Here is a 15,484-nt window from a genome sequence, read left to right on the forward strand (position 1 = left end):
CTCTGGGGGAAAGAATGGGGGGAAATGCTATTTGCAAATTGCGCGCACCTGGTCCGAGCGTGTCCGGATAGCCACGCCCCTCGCTGCCACACCACGCGACACACACTCACCACCTTAGACTGGTGGTGGCGCTCGTCCCCGTGAACCATCGATCCCGCGCTTGCCTCCCTTCCTATCCTATCCCTGCATGACTTCCTCGGTGTGTGTGTGAAGCCAGACGTCTCTCTCTCTCTCTCTCTCTCTCTCTCTCTCGCTCTCTCTCTCTCTCTCTCTCTCTCTCTCTCTCTCTCTCTCTCTCTCGCTCTCTCTCTCAGTCTGTCTGGTGGTGGCACCGCTCCGTTGCGCTGCGCCTGCGTCCCTCCGCCTCCACAGCAGCAGCTTGCGAGACGCGCCGGCCGCCGACGCCGTCACTGCGGGTCATGCCATTGTAGCAGCAGTAGCAGCAGCAGCAGTAGTAGTACTGCCGGTGGTAGTAGTAGTGGTAGCAGCAGTCGTACCAGAAGTAGTAGTTGTAGTAGTGGACATCCGTCCGAGCGCTCTCCAGCCTAGACGCAGCCGCGGAGGAGGACGGGTCGCGGGGAAAGGGGGTGGGGGGGGCGAAGTGAGTCATTTCTTCAGCGTGCTCGTGCGTCGAGCGGAGCGGATGAGCCAATGGCCGGGGCACAGCCTGGAGTCCACGCGCTGCAGCTCAAGCCGGTGTCTGTGTCCGAGAGCCTCCGGAAGGGCAACAAATTCATGAAATGGGATGATGTGAGTAGAACGTGGAGTCTGTTGTTGTTGTTGTTGTTGTTTTGTTGTCTCTGTTGTTGTTGGTTTTTTTTTGGTCAGTTGGCTGCGTGCAACAGTGGGAAGATGAGCGGATGCGTCCCGGGATGCTGCTGCTGCTGCTGCTGCTGCTGCTCGGGTCGCTGAGAAAGATGCAGCGGCAGCAGCAGCGCAGCGGCAGCAGCAGCAGCGTGCTTTGTTTACATTTACGAGCGCAATATAATTAAACAAAGAAAATTAAATAGCGAGTTTCTGTTTTGTTTTCCCTTGTTTCGTTCACCCATCAGAGTCCGACTCCGAGCGAGCTGATGACCTTGATTAAAAATCGATTCCACGCAGCTTCGGAGCAGACGGCGCTTCTCACAGATTAGTAGTCAGCCTTAAGAGGAAGAAGGGGAAGGGATGAGAGAGAGAGAGAGAGAGAGAGAGAGAGAGAGAGAGAGAGAGAGAGAGAGAGAGAGAGAGAGAGAGAGAGAGAGAACGCGCTTAACCTCAGCAAACCGGCACATCCTCCCAGCGCAACCAGTTGAAACACTAGAAACTGTCAATGAGTTGCGACTGGGCGACCTCTGTGCGAGAGGCAGTGGCTGCTCTAGCACTTTTCCCAGTTGGAGAGGAGGAAGGGGGGGCCGGGGGGGGGGGGGGGGGGGCGTTAATTAATTTCAGGAATTCTTTCTCCGTTTCTCCATCCATTTGACGACCCATCAGTTGGAAACACAGAAGCCTCGTGCAGTCCTACAGTGCCTATCTGTCTGCGTCCAGAGTCAAAGGCGAAAACACCTTCGCCGAATCTCCACCGTTTGAAATGACTGTTTACGGTCACGTGACTGCAGCAACGGCAGGTCCCCGAGGCCGCTGGTTTTTGCGTCACGTGATCAACCCCCAAATAGACGTAATCACATGTTGTCTGCGCGCCGTCATGGTCGGTGCACGCGGCAGGTGTGTGTGTCGAGTCGGTCAGTTGGGGGTTGATGATGCTCACCTGCCACGCTGACGAGCGCTCGCCTCCCCTTTCCCGGCGGGTTGGTCGGAATTTTTTTTTTTTTTTTTTTTGTGCACTTTGCAGGCCGAACTGTCTCCAGCAGCAAATGCACACCAGGCTCCTTCCTGTCAAAACACAGAGACACCGGCTCTGTTTTATTTCCCGCGCACTCTTCCTTCCTCCTTCCTCTCTGAATCCTTCATGGAAAGAATCACAGCGGGTGAGAGGAGGTGGTGGGGTGGGGGTCGGGGTGGGGGGTGGTGTGAAGAAAAAAAAAAGCTCTTATAAATTACCAGTTTTTGAAAAAAAAAAAAAAAAAAGATTAAATTAAATCCCTCTCTTCTTTTGATGTCGGGCTCCGCTCTCGACAGCGAAGCGGGTACGAGATGTTTCTCCGCCCGACGGCGCGCCGTTCACTTATGTGGTTTGTCAAAAAAAAAAAAAAATGGAGAAAAAAAAACACAGTTTGTCTCGCCGCCAAGAGAAAAAAGGTGTGAAATTTTATTTATTGCGGCAGAAGCGTCACCCGGGGCGAACGGTGCGCACCGTGCTGGAGGCTTCTGAGGAGCAGCAGAGTGTCCGGAGCAGCAGGGCGCCAGGCCTCCCGCCGTTTGACTGGGTGGTTTAAAGGAAAAAATATTGACTAAAGAAGAGAGAGAGAAATTTGAGAAACTTTCTGAAAACGTTTGTGAGCGTTCCAAACCCCCTTTTGGCAACACTTTGCTGCTAAATAAACAGAAGCGCTTCTGCTGCTGCCTTGTTACGGAGACTCATTCTCAGCCTCTGTAGTTCAGTACATTAACGCGTATGTAATGCAACCGTCACACAGGAGGCTGCAATAGTGCACTGATCTCTCTCTCTCTCTCTCTCTCTCTCTCTCTCTCTCTCTAGCTGTGTTTCCATCACCCCCAGAATTGTGCAAAACCAAAGTATCGCAATAAAAATCGAACTTGGAAAAACCTCTCAAATATCATAAAAAAAAAAACGGCGTTACGTTGAGCCGTGTTTTGATTGGCAGGCCCACCAGCATCCCTCCTGTATGTGTGTGTGTGGTGTGTGTTTGTCTGTCTCATCATTGGGCTTTTGACCCCCAAACGCTGACCTTTCGAGGACACTCCCCTCCCTCTTTCTTTGTAATTCTCGTCCTATCCGCGCCCATTTCTCGTGTCCACTGTGTCTCATGACCGCGACACAGCAAGTCGGGCGTGTCCGGATTTTTTTTCCACCACGTGCTTACGTCCTCTGAGGTCGCGCCAGGTCACGCGACGACGGCGATGACGCTAAATGGCAATCAAAAAAGGCGCCGCGACGCCGCTCAAGAGGTGGCAATCACTGGCGCTTCCCGCTCCACCGTGCTGTAAGTACTTGGGTTTGGGTTCTTTTTTTTTCCTTGCGCAAATGGACAGACCCAAGAGAAAGTCTAATGGCTTAATGTGTTTGTAGTGGTGGCCGCCGAGATTTAGGACATTAAGAGAAGCTCTGGGGGAAAACGACTCTTGGCTCTCACACCATTAGGCAGATTCCCGCTGCTGCCTGTCGGGATAATTCTTCACTATTGGCTTATTGGCCCCTCCTCTCCAAAAAGCAACAAACAGAAGCCAGTTATTGTGAATCATTTACAGTTTTTCTTCAGTTTTTTCCGCAATCCGTGGTGACGGAGAATGATTAATGAGGGTTTTTTTTTTTTTTTTTTTTTTTTAATCAACTTTGGAGTGGAATGAATCAGATTGTGTGTTTCCATGGGAGGCTTTATCGAGGGGACTGCAGATACACCAGGGGCTTTTTATTCCACCCTCAGTGTGTGTGTGTGTGTGTGTGTGTGTGTGTGTGCGTGCGCAGGTTTTTTTTTGTTTTTTTTTCCCCCGTGCCTACGAACCTCGCGTCTTTTGTCATTCAATCAAGCCTGCAGAGATTGCGCAGTCATGTGTGCGAGGACAAAACGATTCCTCTGGGGTCCCTAATAGATTTTCACAGGACTCGGTGGGGGTCACTGCTGCAGACGCCTTGTTTGTTCACTTCTCTGTGTCTCGGCCTTTTCTGTGACTGTGGTATGTGTGTGTTTTTGTGGTGGTTTTTGTGTGTGTGTGTGTGTGTGTGTGTGTGTGTGTGTGTGTGCTGCTGCAGTGTTACATTACGATAGACCGGGCCAGACAAACTCTGATTATCTTATTTTGACAGGCCTGAGGTTGACGCAGGCGCTCCAGCAGTCGTCAGTTAGCTACCTTCCCGCACGCTTGTCACAGTCAGAGTGCGCTCTGGGGCCTCCACTCGCGACATGACAAGCGTGCAGCAGATGCAGCCCGTTAGCTCCGTCTGCCCGACTGCTGTGGCGGCAGCGTGAAGATTTTTCTGGCTTCTGCGCTGCAAACAGCGAGCGGCGGCGTTGCGTCCCTGTGATCTTGGCGCGGCGCTCGCAGATTGAAGACGACAACGCTGCCGCCGCTCAAAACCCCGACCGGGGCGGCCGCTGCGGACGCAGAGCAAAACACGCGTTCTTTTTATAGAAGCATCCAATAATATCTGGCATCGCAGTCTATGTCCTCGGGGTTAAACTGCACCCGTGTGTGTGTGTGTGTGTGTGCAGGAACTGCTGTTAGCCTGTTACAAGAGTGGTAAAATGGAAACATCAGCTGTGTAACAACCAGCCCAAATGCAGACACACACAAACACACACACACACACACACACACACACACACACACACACAAACTTCACAGCTGCAGTTTTGATTGCAGTGTGTGTATGTGTGTGTGTTACTTCTTGCAGACATCACAAACACTCTCGCACTCGCGCACAGTAGCACACACTCAGAGACCCCAGACTGAGATGCACAGACGGTAAAACAAACACGCACATTGACTCCAGATGTCTCTCTCTCTCTCTCTCTCTGTCTCTCTCTCTCTCTCTGCCTCCTTCCTGTCTAGGATTCTACCACGCCGACCCCCGTGACTCTAACGGTCGACCCCAAAGGCTACTTCCTGTACTGGACCGACCAGAACAAGGTCAGACGCCGCCGCACATCACACGCGCCGCCCCGTTATCGTCCCACAAAAGTCAAACTTTGAAGGTTCCTCCGTGGCTTCCGCTGCACACACCACTGCTCGACCTACGCTGGTCCTGTCCCAGCCAACAGACTCTTTGAGTTTTTACCGGCGGTTTTAAAGGGGTCTGTGTTACCAGCCATATCCTGCATCCCGTGGGTTTCTTTCTTTTGGTACTCCGCCTTCATCCAACAGCCCCAAAACGTGCTTGTGACACAAACTAGGAACTCTGGATTGTCTGAAGGTGTGTGTGGGTTGTTTGTCTTTCTATGTGGCCCGGCGATGTCCGGGATGTAACCCTGCCTACGCCCTGTGACAGCTGGGATATGCTGCAGCAAACGCCCCCCCCCCCGGAAGGTATTAATATGAGGCTAATAGGCGATAGGCTGATGCAGCCAGGAAGGTTTTGATGTGACATCATTGACATGCCAACATCATTTCGATTGGTCAGAGGTCCAGCCACTCGCCTTTTCGGCTCTACGAAATTCGACACAAGAGCGAAAAAAAATAACAGCCGCGTCTTCGCTGCCGGTGTGGAACGTTGCATTGTGTAAGGACCTCAACACTCCAGATCAGCTCCACTCGGCTGCACCTGCAGTGGATGAACTCGACACCTGTGGGAACGTGTCACCACAGCTCCTCTTTGTTATTTTCTTCCTCTTTCCTCCACACCCCACCACCCCCCGTGTCTCCGCGGCGACCCGGATCAAGGTGACGACACCCGAGATAGCGGCTGCCGCCACCAGGGTCCATAAACGTGCCGCCGCGTGATTTACTCCTCGACCGCGACTGCCAGCGGAGTTGCGGAATTGTTTACTCTTTGGCCCGCGCGTCTGAACGTTCTTCCTGTATCCCGCCGTCAGCAGGTGGGAAGGCGGCCGGAGGTAGACTAATTAATAGCTCCCATTGATTTTATGTTTGGCCCGAGATGCTGTTTGACTTGCAGTGAACAGCAGCAGCGGACAGGAGTGCTGACCGGGGCGCTACCGCTCTCCACCATGGCCGTATTGTAAGAACTAGATACCAGACTGGCAATATGGTGGTGATTATTTCCCAGTGGCCACTCAAGGTACTGCAGCCAAAATCCCCATTTGGGCCAAAAACCATTTTCCCCTATAGACCTGTAGACCCCTAATTCCCCTTTGTCCAGACTTTTGACTGGTAGTCTATGTCTAAAACCTTTATAAAGGCCAGAAAATGCCCAGAAAAGACTTCTAACCTCTTTCTGATTGGCTGATGATGTGTCCTGATGCATCATGTGACTTTACAGTGGCATAATGGGAAGTGGCACTACTACTGCTCCATGCTCTATGGGGCCGCATAATTCCTAAGAAATCCCCAAGCTAAAAACTTTCTCTCCTCGTCAGGAGCTCCATTGAAATGAACGTGCTGCCGTACAGTCGCACATTTAGACACGCAAACAAACGCGCAACACCGGGGGGGAGAGTTCAGCGATCCCCCTCCTCCACCCTCAGAGAGACTGATGCATGATGTCAGCGACCTCGTTTGAGTCGACATGTAACACGATAGCAGCGATGCAGCAGCAGAGACACACACACACACGATCCACCTGTGCCACCGGCGGGAACCAGGACGGTTTTTACGAGTCTCGCCCCCTGGCACCGCTTCCTCATTATTACCAATCACCAGGGCCCCCGTCGTGCGTTTACTCGCGAGGGCGCCTGCTCCGTCTCCCCGCAGCGGCGACGGAACAAACACGGCGATAACTCAGAGTGACGGCGGGCGAGAGCGACGCAGACAGAACTCTATTAGGGCATGAGGACGGACGCTGGTCTGGTCTGGTCTGGTCTGGTCTGGTTCTAGCCTTGTGGTGGCTTCGCCCCGTCTGTCCTCGCTGCCGCGGCACATCTGCTCACCAGACAGATTTCTTTTTTTGCAGGGGGGGGGGGAAGGAAGGGGTCGGGTTGGGAGGAGGGGGGAGGTGCGAGGTGGGGGTCCGATGCTCCGGCCAGTCGTTATGTGCCTGGCGGAGACTCAGTCCGACGGCCCGCCGGGTAAAAGCATTCCTGGGATTCTTCAGGAGCAGCAGCAGAACTTGGGCCCGGGACGCCTGCTGGGCTCACTTCTAAACACACAGCCGGGGCCGTATTTTTCAGCGTCGGTTTCCAGAAAACTCCCCTTGTCTTTTGGTGGGGGGATAGAAAATGTTTACTCTTGCGTTAAGTGAACGCAGTTGTTGCTAGCCGAGGTGTTGTTGGAGATAAAAAAAAAAAAAAAAAAAAGAGTTAAATTACTCTCGCTGTGTTTCCATTACCGTTTTTTGCAAAATAAAAGCGTTATTTCTAAAAATTTTGACAAAGTGCAATTGCAATTTGATGGTGTTTCCATTGAATGGTGAGTAGTGTATAAGCCTTAATTCTCGTGAAATCTCGTCCCGCAAATTTTTTTTACGAGAATTCCGTTTGCTTTTGTTTGTTTACATTTGTTTGCTGTCAAGAATGGTTGATATATTTTTCTCTTTGATTACTTGTAAAAAAAAAAATATGCCGTCTCCTCCTCCGTCCAAACATAACGCGCCATTCTCGCTTGAAGTGAACTGGTCACGTGACCCCGTACGTCAAGGTCTCTCAACATCTTCTGTAGATGAACTTTAATGAGTCGCTTTTAATGGATCCTTTACAAAGTCTGGCAGAGTGATCGAGGTGCTGTGACGATGGCAGCAGAGACAAGAGAGCCCTCCGGGAGAGATGCGCTTCATTTGACGTCCGCGGATCCTGCGTCCAATCGGGGGGTTTGAAGGAGGCCGCGGCGGTTCGAGATTAGAGTGACGTGATGAAACTCAGCGCTGTCAACAACCCACACATGGCTTTCTTCAAAACAAGCGATGAGGTCGAGTCGTCATCCGAGTTCCACAGAGCTTCCTTGTGTTTTGTCTTGAAGCCCTTCCTCGTGCTTTCTCTTTTGCTTGGCACACACACGCACACACACGTAGACACACACACACGATGACAAGTGAGTGTGATGATGACAAATAGGCCGCAGAAAATATGCAGGAAATTACATACATAAACTTTTCAGTTTCCTCGTTTGAGGAGCTGAACAGTCCCGAGTTATGCATGAGTTATTTGCTATTTCTGTTGCTGTTGTTGTTGTCGTTGTTGTGCAGCCTCTCCTTGTCACAGCGTCTAGTCAAGTCAAAGACAAATTAGAGTCTCGCTGCTTGGAATGAGTGAATTCATTGTCACTGGAGGAAAAAAAAAGTTAAACGTTTTCTTGTTTGCTCCTCTCTTCTTTTTCTTTTTTTCACAAGCACTGGAAGAAGAAAGGCCGGAACTGTTTTCTGAATTTTACACTCGTCTTTCGTACACGTTGGGCCTTTAAACAATTACATAAATCGTTTATTAGGGAAAAACTGTGGCATTTACTATTTTTGGGGGTAAATAAGACGACAATGGGAAAATCGTTTTTTAATCTCTCCTGAAACAGAAATACTGCCTCGATAATATGACTTCGCCTCACGCTTCTCGTCCGCCGTTAAAACCTTCCAGGTCGACCAGCTCGCAAAAACGTACCGCTGTCATCTTTGGAGAGCCATAAAGCCTAATGAATAAATTGCCGGGGCGATTAAAGGGCAATAAAACAAGTGTTTGCCTGGCCTGCGCTCGGCTCCGCCGGGCGTGACTGAGTAAACTGGAAACTCCTCGGAGCGACGGCCGCTGCATCCGCCACGCCGGCCTGTTTTCCTCAGAGCTGTTAAACTGTAAACCCGGAGACGTCGCACGTGAGGTCAGTTTAGTTCACACACACACACACACACACACACACAGTCAAACAGTCACTCCAGCATTTCTCTAATGTTCAACTGTGGAACAGGTGCTTCTGGAGTTGAGCTGAAAATAACTCTCACCTCCACTGGCCAGTTTTCTGTGGGTGGGGCCTCATTTTGAAGCTGCAAGGCGGACCGACTGACTGACTGATTGCCTGCCTGACTGGCTGTTTGACTGACTGACTCAGCCGGATCTGCCTTTTCCCTGGTTTGAGTTGCCATGCGACGGCACACACTTTGCAAATGTCACCTTTTTTTTTTCTGTCTCTCTTCGCGGTCACGTCCTGCAGAATGATGCCGCTTCCTCCAGACGTCTTGTCACCGCGTGCGTGTGTGTGTGTGTGTGTGTGTGTGTGTGTGTGTGTGTTCCAACAAAAGGTTAAACGCTCTCTCCTGTGAGGTGGCGGGGGGGAAGTGGAAGTGGGGAGGTTATGTTACAGCAGCGTGCCAATTTTAGGACGCTCAGCGGCCGCGGCGCTCAGCAGTCCGTCTGTTCTTTGAGTGATTGTTCGGAGGGGAGAGTCGGCCAGAATCGCCGTCTCGCACAGTTGGCAGCTGGCATGAGTGTGCGTGTGTGTGCGCGCGCACGCTGCACCTTCTTAACAAGTAGCATATGGAGCCAGCATTGAGCAGGTTGTTGTATCAGTTTTTTGGCTTTGCTCTCAATCAGAAATCACAATAACCGAGTCACCACCTCCTCCTCCTCCTCCCTCCATCTCCCCCTCTCCCCCTCTCCCTCCCTGCCTCCCTGCCTCCCTGCCTCCCTCGCTTCCCAAAATGTAGTAATTTTCTGTGATGACCGCTGCGGCCGCTCCCTCACCCTCCAGTCAGCGTTCTGGGCGAGGCCATAAATCCGAAGCCAATCTGCCGAGAGTGAATTGCGACCCCTGGCCAAGTGGACGTGTGGCGCGCCGAGGCCCTATTTCATTAGTGCCATTAGTCAGGGAGGCAGAGGGGGAGCACGCATGATGACAATGATGGTGGTGGTGATGGTGATGAGGAGGAGGAAGAGGAGGATAATCAAGATGAAGAAAATTGTTTATGCCACGTTCCCCTTCGCGAGCTGCAGCCGGCTGTGATGAGTCACTTTCACGGTACATTAGTTGCATGTTTAACCTGATTAGTGTTATTAAAAAAAAAGAAAAAAAAAGCTGTTTTTTCAGTGCAGCTTTGCGTCTTTTGCTTCAACACCGAAACATCGGCTGGTGGTTTTAAAGGGCCCTTTTTATCCAAACTTCCCCATTTTTCTTTTTTTTTTAACTTAAATGATAAATATGCACACAATAAGTTGATTGTGCGAGAGTGTCCTTTGACTTTTGAAGGAAACTAAAACTCTAAGACGCATTTTGTGGGAGCCTGTAAACAAAGGGCTAAATATACTGTTTATACTAAGACCTTTTGCTTCTGTTGGATAATTAATCTTTTTCTAGCTTGCTTAAGTGTGGGAATTGAAAGAAATACAGATCTGAAAATAGACTTGGCAGGAGACCTTTGGAACAAACAGTCAGTCTTAATATCTGGAGGTTTGTTAGTTGTTTTTTCAACTGTGTGTATTTGAAACCCAGTTTAAAGCTCAGAGCCGACGCTCTGACTGACGAGAATGTTTTTCCTCACAATGGCTTCTCTAAACAAGCTGGATGTGAACTCATGTTTTTATTTTATATTTTTTTTAACGGGCCCCGTCACGGGCTCCGTCACTTACAGGCAGCCTGAGAGTGTTTTCACCGTCGACGGCGACCGGGTCGACAGCTTAAAGGTCAGGATGGGCAGTTATTGATATCGGCCCACAGATGTCGCGGCGGCTGAATCTTAATGGAGGTTATTTATCGGCTTTCCGGGGCCCGAACAAGAATTGCTTGTCACTCTTTTTAGAAACGGCGCTCAAATATTATGACGTGGGAGACAGCCGCTCAATGCAGGGCCGCGTGTCAACGGCGGGCCTGGCCAGTGTAAAGTCAAACAGGTGCTGGGGATTTACCGAGTGGGAACAACGGACGGCCTTCCTGCCTAGAATCAGCCTGGGCAGAGCGGGGGAGCAGTCACCTGTGTTTGTGTGGAGCTGGAGAGGGCTCTCCATCCGTCAGAGGTTGAGAAAAGGCAGGAGAAAGGGGGGAAGGTGTTGGTGAAGAAAAGACAAAACTTTATGGATTAGCGGCTTCAAGAGGCTTAGTTTGCACTTGAATGAGGGTTTTCTTTTTGTCTCTCGTTCTTCCTAGTCCGATTAAGAGTGTTTTCGCAGACGAATTACGAGCCCCCAGCTAGCGATTTCCTCTCCTCAGCGGCTGGACTCTGTCACAGAACGCCGAGCCGCGGAGCCGGAAAGAGAAGAGATGTCTTTTTGTTTGTCCAAAGCCTTTTGGCGTGATTAAAGCCTCGGCCGGTGCGGCGAGGGGAACACTGCTCAGCGTGAGTCCCGGCGCCTTGGCAGAGGGTCGGAGAAGTGGCTTATAGGGATGGCAGCAGATCTGACCGGCCACTTGCAGGTACCCTGGACTCTGGCGATAAACTAAGCCAATTACACGGAGCATAGCCGACGCGGTGACGTGACGGAAGCGCTCGAGAACAAGTGTGAAATGCTCTGCAGTCTCGTGCAACGGCCACGTCAATGCATTAGCTTGGTTAAAATAAAAGGTCTTGGATTTACCCCAGTGCTATTGTCTGCAGTGGTGTTTCAGAGTTTGCATGCACAGTCAATGGCTGCTTGGTTCGTCTGCAGCTTCCTCCTAATACTGTCAAAAGAAAACGGTGAAAATATCAAATTGAACTAAGTTGGACTAAATACAGACCTCCAAACCGAGTCCCTGAAAAGGTTCCTGGTCTAAGGAGCCCAAGTTCCTGCAGTGAAAAAGTGCCTACACCATGAGTAAGTGACTTCAGTTCAGGATTTAAATGATGGGGTTTTGTTTTAGTGTGACACTTTGGATCATCACTGTGTCTTTGTCCGACCAGCTGCTCACAAAAGATTCTTCACTCGAGGGTATCAATAATGTTTCTGCCGGCTTTCTTTCCTCCGCCGATTATCCGAAGAAGAAGAAAACGGTGCCCATTATTGCCTCGAGTGCCTCCATTCTCTTCGCGCTGAATGCCGGATGACATCGAGCCCTCGGACGTTGAAGGGTGCGAGCGGAGGACGGATGGATAAAAGCAGAGGAGAGGAGAGGGGCAGGATCGCTCACCAATAACTTTGTCTGGTCAGGAGGTGGACAGACGCAGGAAAGTGTTGGTGGAATGTGAGATCTGTTGGTGGTGTTCAATGCTTCAGCTGAGGGACGAAGCCACAAGCACTCAGACTTCATGGAATATCGACGGCATGAAGAAGCTTCAACTTAAGACCCCATATTATAGTAAAGCCACTTTCACCACTTTGTATTCTTCTTACTTGGACTAAAGTGCATCAGCCTTCAACAAGTATGTCTCTAAAGTACTCTAGATCTACATTCAATCTAGATCTAGAGCTACATTCATCGAGTTTTGATCAACTGCAGCAAAATTATTTCTTCTTTTCTTCCACATGCTATTCTTTGAATTTCGAGTTTTTCAGATGCAACTCTCTTGGTTAGTTGTTTTTTTTGTTGGACCTTGACAGTTGGTCAGGATCTTTCGAATCCAAGGTCGGTGGGGCCTGCTGGCTGAGTTGCAGGGAGCCCTGGTCCCATGCAGCCTGTCAGCGGCTCGCACCTCCCACAGCCGCCGCATCTTTTTAAGAGAGGGACGAAAACAAGTCCAAGGCCAAACACACCACAGGATCCAGATGGAGGCTCAAATTGAAAAGAGGGAGTCGGCTAATCCACCGCTGTTTTTTTTTTTTCCTTCTTTTTTTTCATGATAGCTAGTTCCTGACATCCTGCCCCTGCTCTCTGAGAAGGCAAGGAGAGAGAAGGGGGAAAAAAACAGCCACAAAAGTCACATCTTTTTCTACTTTGTGTCACTGCCTGAGCCGTGACAGACGGTTTAGCTGCCCTGTTCCGTTTAGCTGAGCAACGTAAAGGAAATCTATTATATGAAAAAAAAAAAGCAGCAGACGTGTCTTTGGAATTTTGCTTGCCACTTGTTTTTCTGGCTCAGATAAAAGATCAACAACGACAGCCGCCGCTGTAATTGGATCGATAGCTAATCTCAGCTAATCTCCGGCCTGATTTTCCGTTTTAAAAAAAAAATACAGAAAACCAGAATGCTGTTTTGTTTTTGACTTTGGTCCTTGTCCGCCACGTGCCGGAAGCCCCGGCCTCCGCCGGCGACGTCCTTTCAGGCCGCAGGCTCCAGCTTTTCGCTGAGGTTTGAAGTTTGCTAGCGTGACGCCGTCATCGTCTGACCAGATTGGAACGTACAGCCGAGTCGGGGCCGCCGTCGGAGCTGCTGTCACTCCGACGTTTGCACGGCCGCGACGGGACGGACGGTGCTGCCGGTGGAGCTCCATCACTGCTGTCAGTCCAAGTGTGTGTGTGTGTGTATGTGTGTGTGTTTGTGTGTGTGTGTGTGTGTGTGTGTGTGTGTGTGTGTGAAGGCTGCACGTGACCCGCAGCAGTCAGAAGAGCTGCCAGACTCAACATGAAGACTCACTGCTGCAACCAGTGTTTCTCCAGTGCGCCTCCAACATTTTCACTTGACATGGAGGGCAGAAGACTTTTTTTTAAATGTTGTTTTGTGCATTTAACGATACTATACCAATACTTTGACGCAAACGGTCGAAGTAGATCCATATTGCCAACCTCCAACAGACCAGCAGAGGGTTTTTTTCTGTTTAAATCAGTCTTAAAATGTCTGTGGATTTCATAACTGGGCGACTTTACTTGGGGATAATGAGGTGGTGGCGACGAGGGTGAGAAGTGATCACACATGCAGCTCTGGAAAATCACAGAAGAAGAGGAAGCCCACAGCGACGGCTGTTGCTAAAGAGATTAGCCTGGATGCTAATTGGTTTTTATCAAAACTGGCTGCAGATTCCAGCGGAGCTGAATTAATTTGAACCTTTTGATTGTTAAAAGCACAGAACCAACTGAGAAGATGAAATGAGATGGAAGAATGAATAGACCTTCATCGGGATACAAAGACAACGGCGGAGAACCTTGAGTTTGTTGCTAGCGGGCGTTGTCGTCTTTTTCTGGCCCTTTGAATGACAGCGTTCACGCGTCATTTCTCAACAGGGCGGCGGGCGAAACATCGATGACGGCGGCGACCGGCGGCTGTCAATAGAATGTGTATGCCGGCGGAAAGCCAGCGGTTCAACGCGTGGCAGTTTGGCGACCCCTGACATTTTGGATTCAGGCCGCTGAGAACCTGCGGAGCTCCTCGCACGCCAATCGCACGTCGGCCCTGCGAGACATTTCACTCCTCAGGTGCAGAGAGAGGAAGACTGTTGTGTCAGCGAGCAGTCACAGGAGATTCATTAACCCTCCCGCACGCCCCCCCCCACTTCATCTCCTCCGCCTCTCAAGACATTGATTTGCTCTATCAGTTTTAATTAGGCATAAATCGATTAGGGGAGAAGAAAATTTATGGCGGAGACATTTAAGAACGGCCGACGCCGACGCTGACATTTGAAATTTTTCAAGTAGTGCATTTTATGACTCAACTGGTGCTTGTGTGTTTGTGTGTGTGTGTGTGAGAGAGAGAGAGAGAGAGAGAGAGAGAGAGACTCCATCCCTCCATCTTCCCTCACTTCCCTTCACTCAAACCCTGCCCGGTTGCCATGGCGATCTCCTCCGTGCTGCTTGTTTTCTGATGCCGCTGAAGTACTCCAGAACCTCCGCCGCTGCGGCAGGCCAGGTGGCTGCCATCCTCGGGGAGCCCTTTCAAATAAAGGCGCTCATCCAAGAAGACTTTGAAGAGCCGCCGCCGCCGCCGCTGCTGCCGACAAGCCCCCCCCACCCCCCTCCTCTCCTCCCACGCCGCTCCATCCCAGACTTCCTGCTGCGGGCTGCCGAGAATCTACGTTTTTCTCTTTTCACTGCGACCTCAGCGCCTCGTGAGTGGCTTCTTAAAAATGAATTTTTGATCGGAGCGACTTTCACTTATCTGTGTGGTGAAACATTAATCCAGAGAACACTGAAATATTGAAAATATCTGGCCTCATGACAACCTTAAAGCAGCCTGGGCCAGGCTCCCAAACACACTGGCAGTCACAGTCTGCGCTCAACAAGCGGCGGTGCTGTTTGTTCTGAGTACGACAGTATTCGCCATGTGGTCCAAGTAAACTGTGTGTTCTGGTTCTGATTTTGGTTGGACTCCCTGACTGAAAGCATCGACCAAATCCCCAGTTTTACTATTGTTTGCACTCTCTGAGGTTTAGCAGCTCTTTCAAACATCTTGCATTATTTTTTTTTTTTTTTTTTTTTTTTAACTTAATCCCCTTCACTGCGCTCCTTGGAACCTCTCCTTTAAAATGATACAATCTTAAAGTGAAAGCGCTCTCTTCTCTCTCTATGCCACTCTTGCATGCAGTCAATGTAATCAGGCATGTTCTTGTTTTTACGTTTGTTTTTTTCTCTCCCGCTTGCCAAAAGCAGAGTGTCTGGAACATTTTATCAGATGGTAGAATGTTACGTGGTGGAGGTTACCAGCTTCCTGTTCAGAGACTTAAGGTCGTTTTCTCATGAGTTTTTTTTTTTTTTTTTTTCTTACGTGACTTGATTTTAGGGTCATTTGATTCACCTGTCTGACTTTTAGTGGCTGAAAGAAGGAAAAATTGTTGTATTATTTTGCAGAAGAAATAATTTAGCACACTCAGGTCCCACCTGCAAGTTTCAATCCTGTTGCACCTCAGTGCACGTGTTGTCTCCAAGCTCGGAGGGGCTTCACCTCCCTCTGCTGTGACATCACACACAGCTGATCACATTCTGAATAGAAAGTGAATGCTCTCTGCGTGAGAGGCCTTTTTAAAAGTGCGTCGGCACGCCGTCTGCCTCCTTA

At 50.2% G+C, this 15,484-nt stretch overlaps 1 protein-coding gene across 2 annotated transcripts in view; it reads left to right on the forward strand.

Moving 5' to 3' along the window:
* The first annotated feature begins 210 nt into the window (after positions 1-210).
* The window catches only part of plcb1l (phospholipase C beta 1-like), a 91,674-nt gene continuing 76,400 nt past the window's right edge, over positions 211-15,484 (forward strand). The window contains exons 1-2 of one of the 2 annotated variants that reach the window (XR_012928894.1): positions 211-750; positions 4,672-4,749. Coding sequence is in view for 1 of the 2 variants with exons in the window: in XM_076044753.1 (XP_075900868.1) it covers positions 652-750; positions 4,672-4,749 (177 nt within the window). In the remaining variant the exon portion in view is untranslated. The remainder of the gene's footprint in view (positions 751-4,671; positions 4,750-15,484) is intronic. The other variant, XM_076044753.1, reaches the window with a different exon arrangement.

This window comes from Nelusetta ayraudi, unplaced genomic scaffold, assembly GCF_046127955.1.
Source record: "Nelusetta ayraudi isolate G7.1 ecotype Tasmania unplaced genomic scaffold, CSIRO-AGI_Nayr_v1 ptg000082l, whole genome shotgun sequence".
Lineage (NCBI taxonomy): Eukaryota > Metazoa > Chordata > Actinopteri > Tetraodontiformes > Monacanthidae > Nelusetta > Nelusetta ayraudi.